This window comes from Callorhinus ursinus, unplaced genomic scaffold (genome assembly GCF_003265705.2).
Source record: "Callorhinus ursinus isolate GAN/ISIS: 27379988/994484 unplaced genomic scaffold, GSC_fseal_2.0 scaffold39, whole genome shotgun sequence".
Lineage (NCBI taxonomy): Eukaryota > Metazoa > Chordata > Mammalia > Carnivora > Otariidae > Callorhinus > Callorhinus ursinus.
In genome coordinates, this window is record NW_027397101.1 from 22,540,214 (window position 1) to 22,555,105 (window position 14,892).

General features: G+C 37.0%; 1 protein-coding gene across 5 annotated transcripts in view; it reads left to right on the top strand.

The window, feature by feature from the left end:
- The window catches only part of FOCAD (focadhesin), a 307,583-nt gene that overhangs the window by 144,034 nt on the left and 148,657 nt on the right, over window positions 1–14,892 (top strand). For all 5 annotated transcript variants that reach the window (XM_025887857.2, XM_073880862.1, XM_073880859.1 and 2 more), the window contains 4 exons: window positions 5,151–5,255; window positions 5,639–5,740; window positions 6,482–6,612; window positions 9,920–10,046. In XM_025887857.2, the coding sequence (XP_025743642.1) occupies window positions 5,151–5,255; window positions 5,639–5,740; window positions 6,482–6,612; window positions 9,920–10,046 (465 nt within the window). The remainder of the gene's footprint in view (window positions 1–5,150; window positions 5,256–5,638; window positions 5,741–6,481; window positions 6,613–9,919; window positions 10,047–14,892) is intronic.

Below are 14,892 nucleotides of genomic sequence, written 5' to 3' on the forward strand. Positions count from 1 at the left end.
TTGGTGTATAGCATACATGTCCTCTATTCCCTTATTGATCTTTTGCCTGGATGTTCTATCCGTTATTGAAAGTGGAGTGATGAAATCTCTTATTTATGTTATCTTCCCCCCCTTTGTTCTATAAATGTTTGCTTTGTATATTTGGGCTTACATATATTGCTCTGATGTTGGATGATTATATATTTATAATTGTCTATCTTCCCAGTGAATTGACCCATTTTATCATAACATTTTTGTTTCTCATGACAGTTGTTGACTTAAAAGTCTTTGTTGTATGATTATAAGTATATGGCTGTCCTTGCTGTCTTTTGGTTACCATTTGCTTGGAATAACTTCTTTCATCCATTCATTTTTAGCCAATGTATGTCCTTAAATGTGAAATAAATCTTTTGTGGTCAGCATATATTTGTATCTTGGTTTTTATCCTGTCAGTCACTCTATATTTTGCTGTGGGAGTTTATCCCATTACATTTAAAATAATCACAAGTATAGAAGGCTTTAATATTGCCATTTTGTTCATTATTTTCTGTCAGTTCTTATAGCTTTTTTTTTTTTTTAAGATGTATTCATTTATTTTTGAGAGAGAGAGCAAGTGGAGGGAGAGGCAGAGGGAGAGAATCTTTGAGCCCACTGCCCAGCTTGATGTCAGGACCCTGAGATCATGACCTGAACTGAAACCAAGAGTTGGACACTTAACTGACAGCCACCCAAGTGCCCTGGTCTTACAGCTTTTGGTCCCTCAATTCCTCTGTTACTATCTCACTTTGTGTTTCATTGATTCTTCTTCTTCTTTTTTTTTGGTGACATGCTTTGATTCCTTACTCCTTATCTTTTGTGTATCTTCTGTAAGTATTTTGTTTGTGGTTACCATGGGGCTTATAGAAAACATCTTATAGCTATAACAGTGTATTAGAAGCTGTTAACAGCTTAACTTCTGTTGCATACAGAAGCTCTTTTTTATTCTCCCCACACTTTGTTATTGTTGTGACAAATCACATCTTTCTATATTTTGTACCATTAACATATTTGTATAGTTATCGTCATTTATACACTGACCTTTTAACTCCCATCCCAGAACTTAAAGTGATTTATGTACTGTCATTACAGTAGTACAGTATTCTGTGTTCTTCTTTTTATTATACCTTGCTCACTGAGATTTATACTTTGATATGCTTTTGTGGTGCTGTCTAATATCTTTTAATTTCAACTTGAAGGATTTCCCTTCACATTTCTTGAAAGGCAGGTTTGATGGGTGAACTCCTTCAGCTTTTGTTTATTTGAGAAAGTATTTCTCTTTCATTTTGAAGGAAAGTTTTGCTGGATATAGTATTCCTGGTTGTCTCTCTTTTTTTAAAATTTTCTTTCAGCACTTTGATTATGTTATCTAGCATTCCCCCTTCTGACCTATAAGATTTCTGCTGAGGAATCTGCTAATAGTCTTATGGGGACTCCTTAATAATCCCATCATTCTAAACTAAACTTTTTTTTTTTTTTTTTTTTTTAAGAGGGAGAGAGGGTTGGGGCAGAGGAAGAGGGAGAGAGAGAATCTTAAGCAGGCTCCATGCCCACCAGGGAGCCTGATGCAGGGCTGAGATCATTGCCTAAGCCAAAATCCGGATTTGGTTGCTTAACCAACTGAACCACCCAGGCACCCCTCCCATCATTCTAAATCAGTTATCATTGACTTGAATTCTGAAGGAGGGAAGCAAAAGCATAGAATTTTCTGAAACCAGAAGATCATGCTTTCTAGCTTATTTTAAATTTAAAGTTGGAGAATTCATTCTTTTTTTCTGCTTCACAGTGGAATGCTCAAGAGCAGAGTAATTGGGTGCCTGGGTGACTCCGTCGGTTAAGCGTCTGCCTTTGGCTCAGGTCATGACCATAGGGTGCTTGGATCAAGTCCCACATTGGGCTCCCTGCTCAGAGGCGAGTCTGCTTCTGCCTCTGCCCATGCTCGTGACTGCTCTCTCTCTCTCTCTCTGTCTTTCAAATAAATAAATAAAATCTTAGAGCAGAGGAATCAAAAGCTCATAATTACTTCTCACGTAAATCAATCAATTCACGTATGTCATTTCATTAGGAAAACAACAGTCCATACTTTATGCAAAAAAATATTTTCCATATATACATATATATATTTGTATCTGTGTTTTCCTAATGGAATAACACCTATTTTGTTTTTCCCATTGACTTTTTGACGATTTAATTTGGGATATAATAGCCTTTGAACTCTATTAAGTTTAAGATTATGTACAGTAAAATTTTCCCAGTTATGTTTTTTCACTTATGAACTCACCAGGAAAAAATAAACACCCATACATACTTCTTTAAGTCTGAGGCTCGTAAAAAAAAAAGAAAAAAAGAGAAGAAAAAAAAAACCAAACTGTACTCTTCAACATAGAGTACTTTATTTCTTTTCTGACAATATAATTAAAACAGTTGTTTAGAAGCCATAGGACTAAATACACTAATTTATAAAATGTCAGTAAATGTACTGATTGCCTTCCCAGAACTAAGAATCTGTCACAGTGTCTTAGTAGAAATCTTACCAGAAGGGGTAATTGAAACTTGGGCAATGCAATCTAAGATAACCTTTTGTCTTTAATTAAAATGGGGAATAAGAAGCCAATTCAAAATTTTGTCTCCCTTCATTTGCTCAAAGTAGGGTGATGGAACTTGTGTTCTAATAGAGCCTCAGCACTTGTTAAAAACATCAATTCTGGCTGAGTGTTGTGAATCTCGCCATTACATGCGTAGCTCCAAATGCTGCCATGGTATGTCATGGTCAGGCTCATGAATGAATTAATGTTTAATGGTTACTTTTTGGTTAGTAGGTTAGTAGAGGATTTTTCTCCCTTCTTGAAAGTAAATTAAAGTAGATGTCCTCCTAAGCTTAGAAGGAACAGGCTTTCTAAGATTACAGCAGATAGAGGAAATTTAACATTCTAGGCAAAGAAATGCCCTGGGAGGAAAATAAAATAAAATTTTTTTGGTGCTACATTGTGCCATCAATAGGCTTATAGTAAGTATTCACTTACAGATTTTGAATTGAATTTTTAAAAATAGCTTTATTAAGATATAATTCACATGCTGTATGCTGTCTATATGCTACATAATTTATCCAAAGTGTACAGTTCAGTGACTTTTAGTATATTCACAGAGCTGTGCAAATGTAATTACAAATAATTTGAGAACGTTTTCATTATCCCCTCAAGAAACCTTGTATCCATTAGCAGTCACTCCCCGTTGTCCTCTACACCTTTCCAATCTTAAGCAATTACTTTCTGTCTCTTTAGATTTACGTCTTCTGGACATTTCATGTAAATGGAATCATATAATATGCGGTCTTTTGTTATTGGGTTCTTTCACTTGACATGATGTTTGCAAGGTTCCTTTCCGTTTTTATGGCTGAACAATATTTCCATGGTATGGCTATACTACATTTTATCAGTTCGTCAGTTGATGGACACTTGGGTTGTGTCTACTATTTGGCTATTGTGACTTATGTTGCTCTGAACATTCATGTAGGAGTTTTTTGTGTGGATATGTTTTCATTTCTCTTGGGTGGATACCTAGAAGTAGAGTTGCTAGATCATATGGTAATTCTGTTTAAACGTTTGATAAACTGCCAGACTGTTTTCTGAAGGGGCTGCACCATTTTATACTCCTACCAGGAATGTGTGATGGTTTCAAATTCTCCACATCCTGCCAACACTTGCTATTGTCTCCTTTTTTTTATTATAGATCTTAAGAGATGTTAAGTGGTATGTCATTCTGCTTTTGATTTGCAATTATGTCATGGCTGATGATGGTTGAATATCCCGGTCTTTATTAACATTTCTTTATCTTCTTTGGATCCTTTGCTCTTTTAGAATTGGGTTATTTGTCCTTTCATTATTGAATTATAAGAATTCTTTATATATTCTGGATACAAATCCCTTATAGATAGATGATTTGTAAAAAATTTTCCCCCATTCTATGGGTTGTCTTTCATTTTCTTCTAGTGTCCTTTGAAGGACAAATACTTTTAATTTGATGAAATCTATTTTTTTTCTTTAGTTGTACTTGCTTTTGGTGTCATATCTAAGAAGGCTTTGACTAGTCTAAGGTCACAAAGATTTACTATTATATTTTCTTTAAGAGTTTGATAGTGTTAGCCCTGACATTTAGGTCTAAAAATTTATTTTGAGTTAATTTTTATGTGTTGTGTGAGAAAAGGCCCCAAATTCATTCTTTTGTATGTGGATATCTAATTGTTGAAATCCACCATTTTTCAAAAAGGCTCTTCTTCCTCCATGGTATTTTCTTGGCATATTTATCAAAAATCAATAGAACATGAATGTAAGGATTTATTCCTAGACTCTGAGCTCTGTTTCATTGATCTATATTTTTTGTTGTTATGCCAGTGCCACACTTGTTTGATTACTGTAGCTTTGAAGTAAATTTTGAAATTGAGAAGTTTGAGTCTCAAACTTCTTTCTTTTTCAAGATCGTTTTGGCAATTTGGGATTCCTCGCTTTCCACATGAGTTTTAGAATCAGTTTTTCAATTTTGGCAAATAAGCCAGCTAGGATTTTGATGGGATTGTGTTGAATCTGTAGATCTATTTGGAAAATATTATTGTCTTAACAGTATTACGTTTTTTGATCCACAAATGAATTGTGCTTCTCTCTTTATTGTGTTATGCACAGGGTTTGAAATGAACACCTGCAGAGAAATTTTTGTCCATTAACCACCCCCTTACAGTATAACTAATTTTATGTATTTCATATTGGAATAACACATTTCACTCTACTAGAAGTTACTTTGTTGTTTATATATTCTATGTTTTAGCTTCTCATTAGAACTGTAAACTTCTTTGGGGCAGGATATATTTTAACTACTTTTGTCTTGCTGAGAGTTAATGTCATGCTTGTTTAAGAAAAACATTTTTGATTGGTATTTGGCAGGTCATTATAAAAGAGATAGAATATTAGTGGTACTATGAAATTACTACTGACAACAAATGGCTAGCTAACATTTTTTTTTACGTCTTCAAAGTTATATATATATTCCTGTCATTCTTTTGAAGAAAAACAAAATAATGATTGCATTAGAGATCAGTTTCCTTTAGAAGGGCATAATAAATACATTCTTTACATTCATTTTAGGTACCAAATCTGATTCCAGTTTTAATGTTCAAATTGGGAAGACCACTGGAACCCGTATTATATAATGACATCTTGTATACTTTACCTACACTTGGTGTTCACAAGGTTTGTATATTAACCAGTTTGCTTGGGGACAAAAAGAGAGTGAGGCATGCATAATACATTGAATTTTGAGCCCTTAATTTTGCCATGACTGCTACTTCCCTTGTTGGGCCTGGAGTATTTATTATGGTATTTAAGAATTAATTCTTTGAAATCATTTCATAGCCAAGTTTTCCCATTGGCTCTTGTCTGAGATTAGGTCTTACACCCCCAGTTTCGCTAGTTAGCCCCTCCCCCAAGCTATCCCCCACCTCTGAGAGGATGGGTCATATTGTTGTTAGCTTCCATTTCGGTCTTTATAATAAGGGATTTTCACATTCTTTTGGTCACCTTGGGATTACCTACTTTTACATTTGTGAAGCCAAAATTTCTTCAATATTTTCTAGGTGTGTATAGGACAGATTCTGCGAGTGATCCAGCTTCTTGGAACCACTCCACAACTAAGAGCTGTCACTCTGCGCTTGTTGACATCTTTGTGGGAAAAGCAGGTAAGCTTAGAGATGAACTTGTGTATTTTTTTTTTTAAAGATTTTATTCATTTTTTAACAGAGAGAGAGAGAGACAGCGAGCGAGAGAGAACACAAGCAGGGAGAGTGGGAAAGGGAGAAGCAGGTTTCCCGCCGAGCAGGGAACCCGATGTGGGACTCGATTCCAGGACCCTGGGATCATGACCTGAGCCGAAGGCAGACGCTTAACGACTGAGCCACCCAGGCGCCCGAGATAAACTTGTGTATTAAACGCGTTCCTTTCACCAAAGCAAATTAGTTTTGTCAGTGTGTGTGACATTGCTTTGATATAATAGTGTTAAGGCATGGCATCAGTGATTGCATTCAGAAATTTTGGTTTAGTGTGATGCTTTTGATCTGTAATGCAGTCAGTTGTGATTGACTCTCAAAGAGAAATTGAGAACAGAAAAAAAACTTATTTTGTTAATTCTGAAATTTATATTTCCATCTGCATGGAAAAAGTAATAGAAATATGATTACATGTGATTAGAGCCTTTGTAATTAGGGTGAGATTCAGCCACCTTTTTCTTGTCTTATGAAATGAACAGTACATGGGCCTGTAAGAAAATCCCTAGCAATCACAAAAGCATTCTTCTCTGCTGATTAGAAGAAATGCATTATAATTAGTGATGCAAATATGGGATTTGGAGGTAAAAATGCTATGTAAAATGATTATTCAACTCAAGTTGGGAAATTACCTTTTTTATGAAATTACCTTCTTAGGACCGTGTCTACCCTGAACTGCAACGTTTCATGGCCTTGTCTGATGTCCCTTCTCTGTCTGTGGGCAAGGAAGTCCAGTGGGAAAAACTCATTGCCAAAGCAGCATCAATCAGAGACATATGTAAGCAAAGGTAAGATCCGCTTAATCCTTGGGAATGGATATCATGATGCATTCTTTTGCTTTCAGTTTTTTTATTGCAAGCAAGAAACTAGGAATGATAGGCAGAGGATATTTGAGTAAGAATAAATTAATTTTCAGTTCCTGTTTTCTGATAGTAGAACTTAGTATGATTGGATAATAACTTTTTTTTTTTAACATGCCTCAGTTTATCTTTTTTTTTAAAATTTTTTTATTGTTATGATAATCACCATATATTACATCATTAGTTTTTGATGCAGTGTTCCATGATTCATTGTTTGTTCATAACACCCAGTGCTCCACGCAGAATGTGCCCTCTTTAATACCCATCACCAGGCTAACCCATTCCCCTACCCTCCTCCCCTCTAGAACCCTCAGTTTGTTTTTCAGAGTCCATCATCTCTCATGGTTCCTCTCCCCCTCTGACTTACTCCCCTTCATTCTTCCTCTCCTGTTATCTTCTTCTTTTTTCTTAAAATATGTTGCGTTATTTGTTTCAGAAGTACAGATCTGTGATTCAACAGTCTTACACAATTCACAGCGCTCACCATAGCACATACCCTCCCCAATGTCTCTCACCCAGCCACCCCATCCCTCCCACCCCCAACCACTCCAGTAACACTCAGTTTGTTTCCTGAGATTAAGAATTCCTCATATCAGTGAGGTCATATGATACATGTCTTTCTCTGATTGACTTATTTCACTAAGCATAACACCCTCCAGTTCCATCTATGTCGTTGCAAATGGCAAAATCTCATTCCTTTTGATGGCTGCATAATATTCCATTGTGTATATATACCACATCTTCTTTATCCTTTCATCTGTCGATGGACATCTTGGCTGTTACCACAGTTTGGCTATTGTGGACATTGCTGCTATAAACATTGGGGTGCACGTACCCCTTCGGGTCCCTACATTTGTATCTTTGTGGTAAATACCCAGTAGTGCAATTGCTGGATCGAACGGTAGCTCTAATTTCAACTTTTTGAGGAACCTCCATACTGTTTTCCAGAGGGGTTGCACCAGCTTGCATTCCCACCAACAGTGTAGGAGGGTTCCCCTTTCTCCACATCCCCGCCAACATCTGTCGTTCCCTGACTTGTTAATTTTAGCCATTCTGACGGGTGTGAGGTGGTATCTCATTGAGGTTTTGATTTGCATTTCCCTGATGCCGAGTGATGTTGAGCACTTTTTCATGTGTCTGTTGGCCATTTGGATGTCTTCTTTGGAAAAATGTCTGTTCATGTCTTCTGCCCATTTCTTGATTGGATTATTTGTTCTTTGGGTGTTGAGTTTGATAAGTTCTTTATAGATTTTGGATACTAGCCCTTTATCTGATAAGTCATCTGCAAATATTTTCTCCCATTCTGTCGGTTGTCATTTGGTTTTGTGGACTGTTTCTTTTGCTGTGCAAAAGCTTTTTATCTTGATGAAATCCCAATAGTTCATTTTTGCCCTGGCTTCCCATGCCTTTGGCGATGTTTCTAGGAAGAAGTTGCTGCGGCTGAGGTCGAAGAGGTTGCTACCTGTATTCTCCTTTAGGATTTTGATGGACTCCTGTCTCACGTTTAGGTCTGATTGGATAATAACTTTGAGAAGCAAGCATGTCCTTTATATTTCAGATCTAGCCTTGTATCTAGTTTATAGGACATTTGTATCCTCGTCTGGATAATAATTTAATATTATAATAAATGTGATGCTATGTTTTTTATTTTATTTTTTTTTTTGGTATACTAATCTCTGAAACCTAAGCAGTGGACTATATTCAACTGTTTTTTGTTTGTTTGTTTTTTCTTAAGATTTTATTTATATTTTTTTGTCAGAGTGAGAGAGAGCACAAGCAGAGGGAGAAGCAGGCTCCCTGCTGAGCTGGGAGCCCAATGTGGGGCTTGATCCCAGGACCCTGAGATCATGACCTGAGCCAAAGGCAGTTGCTTAACGGACCGACTAAGCCACCCAGCTGTCCCTGTAGTCAGCTGTTCTTTCTTATATTTTCCCTATGTTATGTCTGATTGTTATAGGAGTTTGAATAGGGAAGATCTTATTTGTGACTCATTGCCTGGAATTTATTACTAGGAATTATTACAAGGAAGGCTTGATCTTGAATCCCCATATATGCCCTAGATTTGAGGAAGACACGAAGGTATTAGGGAGGTGACTCTGCTGTTGTAGTTTAGGGATTAATCCTAAAGCCAATAACGTGGATGATTCTTGTTTCAAATCTGGGATCAGGATGTATCTAAACCTCAGCAGTTCTGCCTCTTTTCTAAGCTTCAGCCTTTGGCAACACCAGCATAACCTCACTCTACAAGTCACACACATGAAACCTAAGACCTGGGAGTGTGGATTCTCTGAAGCTACTGGAATGGAAAACATTTTAGAGATGAAGGATTATTAGCCGACATTTTGATTTTACACACCTAAAGCTCAGCTTCAGGAGAGGTTAAATATCAGAGCAGGTCAGCGTCTGTTGATAACTTATTCAGTATTCCACCTCAAGGTCTGCCAAAATTTTCCAGTTTTGGAAAATGATTACCGTCTGATAGTGAAACAGTAGAATCCAACCAGGCAATTTCATCAGCTAGTAGTTTGTTCGAGAAAACCATTATATCACTCAGCGGTGACAAGGAAAGCCAAGGATGGACCTGAGCATTTCTTTGAGAAGTTAATATCATTCTGGGGATAGCACACTGCATGTGGAATAGAGAGCGGGGAGGAAGGGGAGGAGGAGGAGTGAGTGAATCCGGTGTAGTGCCTGGTGTGAGATGGGTGTTTCGTCAGTTATAATTCATGTCATTACTTTTATCATCATCATCATCGGCACCATTATTGTGATAGGTGTAATCACCTGCATATCACTGCTATAATAAATTATCTTCTCATCTCCAGTCCCTGCCTTTGTAGTCAGTGGCTGATACCAGAGCACCCGGCAGGCAGGAATAGCTCTATCTTTACTGATAATCTCAATGAGGTAAGTCAGTTCTTCTCACCATTATTATAGACTTGAATTTTTTGTCCATTCAGGCCATAGGATTTACAGTTTAGGGAGAAGAAAATTTGTTACCAAGTGTCCTCTTGCCTGGATAATATTTCTTTATCAACAACGAGCCTTATGTTACAGCAGGAACGACGATGAGGCAAATCTTGGCAGAAAACATATGTTAGTATTTGAGGGTCAACATTTAATGGACATAAGGGTAAAGAAAAGCACTAATGCCGTTTGCTCAGGCAAAAGTCCTGGGAGAGGGGGAGTGTGCTCTTTGGCTTTAATCTTGTTTCTAAACTATTGTTTCTTGTAGGCCCTACCAGCATGGTGCGGATATGTTGGCAGCCGCTTCCCAGGTGTTGAATGAATGCACCAAACCTGATCAAGCCACTCCAGCAGCCTTGGTCCTCCAGGGTCTTCATGCGCTCTGCCAAGCGGAGGTAGGCTTTTTAACATTGTTTTGGATCATTTTGAAGAAACTATTGTCCAAGCCGTAGTAGTTACAGGGTTGTAAGTTTAGATTCATTTAATTGAGTATTTGAGTATTCATTCCCAGAGGTTTTTATTTGGGAAGCAAAGCAAGACCTACTTTCCAAATTCTTTCTAGAGGGGAGTCTAGAAACATCTGGCCCTGTGGACATTGTCTAGAGGCTAAAGACAACCACTCTATGTTTTCCTTTGTTATTCTTCTTCTTCTTATTTTTTTTTTTGTTAACAGAGATGGGAAAGTTATGCTCCTAGGAGATCTCTTGAATAAATCTGCTCATGAAGCGAAGAGATTGGCATACACCTGTGGCAGTTTTATAACCAGCAAAAATTATTGTTGGCTCTTAGTGATCAGTTTGGGTAGGATGGATTGATGTTAGACTTGCACCTCTAAACATTGTCTGAACTTGAGGCTGCTCCCCACGTGACAACACAGCAGAGAGAATCTTAACCGTCTTGGAGAAATGGGATAATTATGTCAAAGATCACTGATCAACCTAACCAAAGTTTTTGACACAGTGAGACATACTTAGACAATTGGAGTCTTTTAGTGAAGGAGACTAAGTGGAAATCTGTTAGTGTTGGCAATTATGGTTGATATGATAATGAATATAATAATACAGGCAATGACTCTGCTCGTGTTCTTGTGCTAAGTACTTTCCATTTATGCTCCTCATTAATTCTGCAATATGAGGATTATAACACCATTTTATAGATGAGGAAAACGGACCTTCGAGGGAGGTTTACTCAGGATCTTGGTAGGAGACTAAACTGTTCTTTTGGGTAGACACTTATTTTAGCAGAGAGTGAGCATCATCACTGTTTAGGAACCAGTGTGTGCTGAGGATAATGCTTGTAGACCATGGGCCCAGTGATGGACAAAGCTGTTTGGATTTCATAGCAGAGGGCTGTTACACCAGGGGCCAACTACACAAAACCAAGGACTTTTGGTTTTTATTGCTTCAATTAGTCATCTGGAATTGGAAAGTGTCACTTTAATAATGATCTTGCTTTCATGGTAAATAATTGTAAACCTCATTTTGAAATGAGTTATTAGTTTTTTAAGATTTTATTTATTTATTTATTTGAAATGAGTTTTTAATAGAAGCTTTGAGAGAAGAGAGAATTCTATACTTTCACCTCCAAGTGGTGATCAGTGTTACCATTTTGGACTATTTCCTTTTCATTATTTTTTCCAAACAGGAATCAAGTCATTTCCAGAATTAACTTTTTCCCTCTAACAAATGGTAATTATGTCTTACTGTGTCTATAATTCCATTGTGTTTTCCACTCATCCTCCGCTGTTACTACATGGCTCTGTTGTTTGTAGATCCTTATTAACTCATAAGAAATGCTCAGTGTGTGCTGCTGATTTTTCTCATTCCATTTTCTCTGAGATATCATTAACTGTAGTTAGTACTGGAGATAGGAAAAATGTACCGGATGTGGCGGGAAGCATCTTTGTTTTGGGGCAGTTGTGGGACTGTACCTGATATATACCAGTTATTAGCTTCCTGTCCTTTGGTTAGTTTACTTAACCTCTGAGCTACTAGTTCATTAAATGAAGATAAAAGATTACCCAAAAAATAAAAGAAACCTAGCATAACGTCTGCCCACATAGGTGCTCTTTAAATGTTGAGTTTGCTCCTGAAAAATTGGTACACAGTTGGATATAGTGAGTGCCATTAAGGAGGTTCTAAGTAGTTTTTTGTTTTTAGTCTTTTCCTGAAAGCTCACATAATACAGGACAGTGACTTAATTTCTTCCTACAGATGGTACCCTATCCTTCCAATGCTGAAGCTCTTGTTACTTCTTTCAATACTTAAAGGAGACAATTTAGGATTGTTGAAGTCTGTTCCTCCAATCCAAACTACTACCCAGAGGATTTTACTAAATAGGATCGAAATCCATTTAGGCTGCTGTATTACAACATAACGTAAACTGGGTAGCTCATTAACAAACATTTATTTCTCACGGTCTGGAGGTTGGTAAGTTTGAGCTCAAGGTGCTGGTATATTCATTGTCTGGTGAGGGCCTCCATCTTGGTTCCTAGACGGCCATCTTTATAGACAGCTTTAACCTCACATAGCTGCAGGGGCAGGAGAGCTCTCTGGAGACTCTTTATGTGGTCACCAATCCCGATCATGAAGGCTCTGCCCTCATAACCAGGTCATCCCCCAAAGATCCCAGCTCCTAAAAACTACCCCCTTGAGAATTACGATTTCAATATACGAATTTTGGAGGGGATGTTCCAAATGTTCCACCCACAGCAGCCACTTTGCTTCTTGCATTCCATTCTCTTGTAGAGGAATTGAGACATCATGTCTAGGTATTTTATTTAATGAGGCCTGTGTCTTATTTTCATACCTTAATACTCCTTCTTCTTGGTTAAAGGCATTTCTCTTTTCCATTGTGTTTCATTCCAACCCCTTCTGTTTCCTTTCGTGTTATGAAATCCAAATCCCATATGGTGTTTTTATCAAGATTTCACTTTTAAGGGGCACCTGGGTGGCTCAGTTGGTTGAGCATCTGACTCTTGGTTTTGGCTCAGGTCATGATCTCAGGGTTGTGAGATCAAGCCCCGTGTTGGGCTCTGCACTCAGCACTTAGTTTGCTTGACCCTCTCCCTCTGCTCCTCCCCTGCCCCGCTTGTGTGCGCACTCTATCTCTCTCTCAAATAAATAAGTAAATAAATAAAACCTTTAAAAAATTCACTTTTAAAGAACTTCAGCTGACAGATTGCCAATGAAATAAATCCACCTTGTCTTTTGAACAAATAGATGTAGCCTTTTCAAATCCTTTTTGTATTAAGATCACTACTAATAAATCATAAAGCAATACTGGCAGTCACTTAACTTCATTTTTTATAGAGAATGCTTATTTTCTTATCCCTTATTTTTCACCTTTCTTGTCTTAGAGAATAAACTCACTATTTTATTGACCCTTACCAGAGGTACATAGTTATTTACCATCTTTCCTTATAGATAGTACGAGTGTCCTGAGTTGTGGAATAATTTTTTTTTCTGAGTTGTGGAATTTGTTGAAACTGACTGCATCACAGTTGATTTTGGCGATCGAAATTCTCTTTTTAAAAAATGTTTTATAATAAATAGCTTTATGTTCATTTAAATAAATAGAAATAATCTATTTCCCCTTGATGAACCTTGATGGTGGTAATTGATCTTTGTGTTTTGTTTAAGCCATTCCAAGCTTTTTTTGTATGTGTTCATTATTTGTGAAGCAGCTGCCATTATGTCCTGTGATGTGTGTGGGGGTTGCAAAATACACTCAATTTGGTGGCTCTTGCCAGGACACATTTACTAATTTCGGGCTAATCTTTTTTTTTTTTTTTTTTTTTTTTTTGCCAGCATGCATTCTTTGAGGCCGTTTATTCTGTCTTCTAATTGATATCATGTGTGAAGCAATTGATGGTTGCCAAGAGTTTCAAGAATGAAAATATTCAGCATAGTTATAAATCTATTTCCCAGTAGCGTTTGGTAGTAATTTGTCTATCCACTGCTTTTTAGATCCTTGACTGTCAAATATAATTAAGAATACAGAAAGCTGAAAACAATGAAGTTTTAATAACCAATAAGGAAAAGAGTAAAATTGAATAACCCTATATTTTAGAAAATGCTTCATTTGGAAAAGCATCCCCAATTGGATTTCGCTGGGCTTTCCCATCCTTGCCTTTTGTATAGTAAGTAGAGCTCTTTTTTTAAGGTCGACACTGGACTCCTCAGTTTTAGAGTCACAATTATGAAATTAATTTTCCTGGCGGGTCAGATTAAGCCTGCAATTCCTCCTCCTTAATCATTTATCATGGTCTCCAATGAGAGATTGAAAGGATGGATTCCATGTCAAGGCCAACTCTATGAAGGTGAAGATTGTGTTTCCAACATGGGTTTCTTCGATGCTGCTTTACTAAACAAAACACATAAGGGGAAGTTCTAGGAATCTTGGTTAACCATAAAGACAATTATGTAGTTTCCATTTTGGAACTGGAAAAGAAACTTATTCTTTCCTTAACGTTATTGGTATATTGATTCAGGACTTCACACTTTTTTTTTCTTTTTAATGGCTGAACTACTTTTTACAAGTTACAGCTAATATTTCTGGGGTACCTAATATGAATTTGGACATTTTGTGATAATGGGGATTCATTTTATACTGAAGAAACAGTGGCTCTGGCAATTTAAGTAACTTTCCAAGATCACATGACTCATAAATGAAAGAGAAGTAAAGTAGATCCAAGATTCTCTCCAAGTCTGATATTCTTTTATTTTGAGACTTCCTTCCTTTGAAAAATATGAGCACTGAAAGAAGTACCTTTCTTTGGCTTTAAGCAGAGGGTTTGCCATTTTCAAAGGAAAATTAATATTCATGCATTATCTTGTCCATATTTTTTCCATTCAGCTTTCTCATCTCATCTGAACACTTTTTGCCCCATTCCATCCCCATATTCCTTAATTTTCTTCTTTTTAAAAAAGATTTATTTATTTGAGAGAGAAAGCAAGCTTGTGCATGTAAGTGGGGGAGGGAGCAGAGGGAGAAGGAGAGAGAGAATCTTAAGCAGACTCCATGCTGAGAACAGAGCCCTACTCAGGGTTTGATCTCACAACCCTAAGATCATGACCTGAACTGAAATCAAGAGTGGGTCGCTTAACCAACTGCACCACCCAGGTGCCCCATTTCTTTTTTGACTTAATATAAAGTTATGTCTCTGAGAAACAATATTCTCTTTTAAAAAAAAGTTTTATTAAGCTTAAATCACATACTATTCCTTTCATTCGTTTAAAT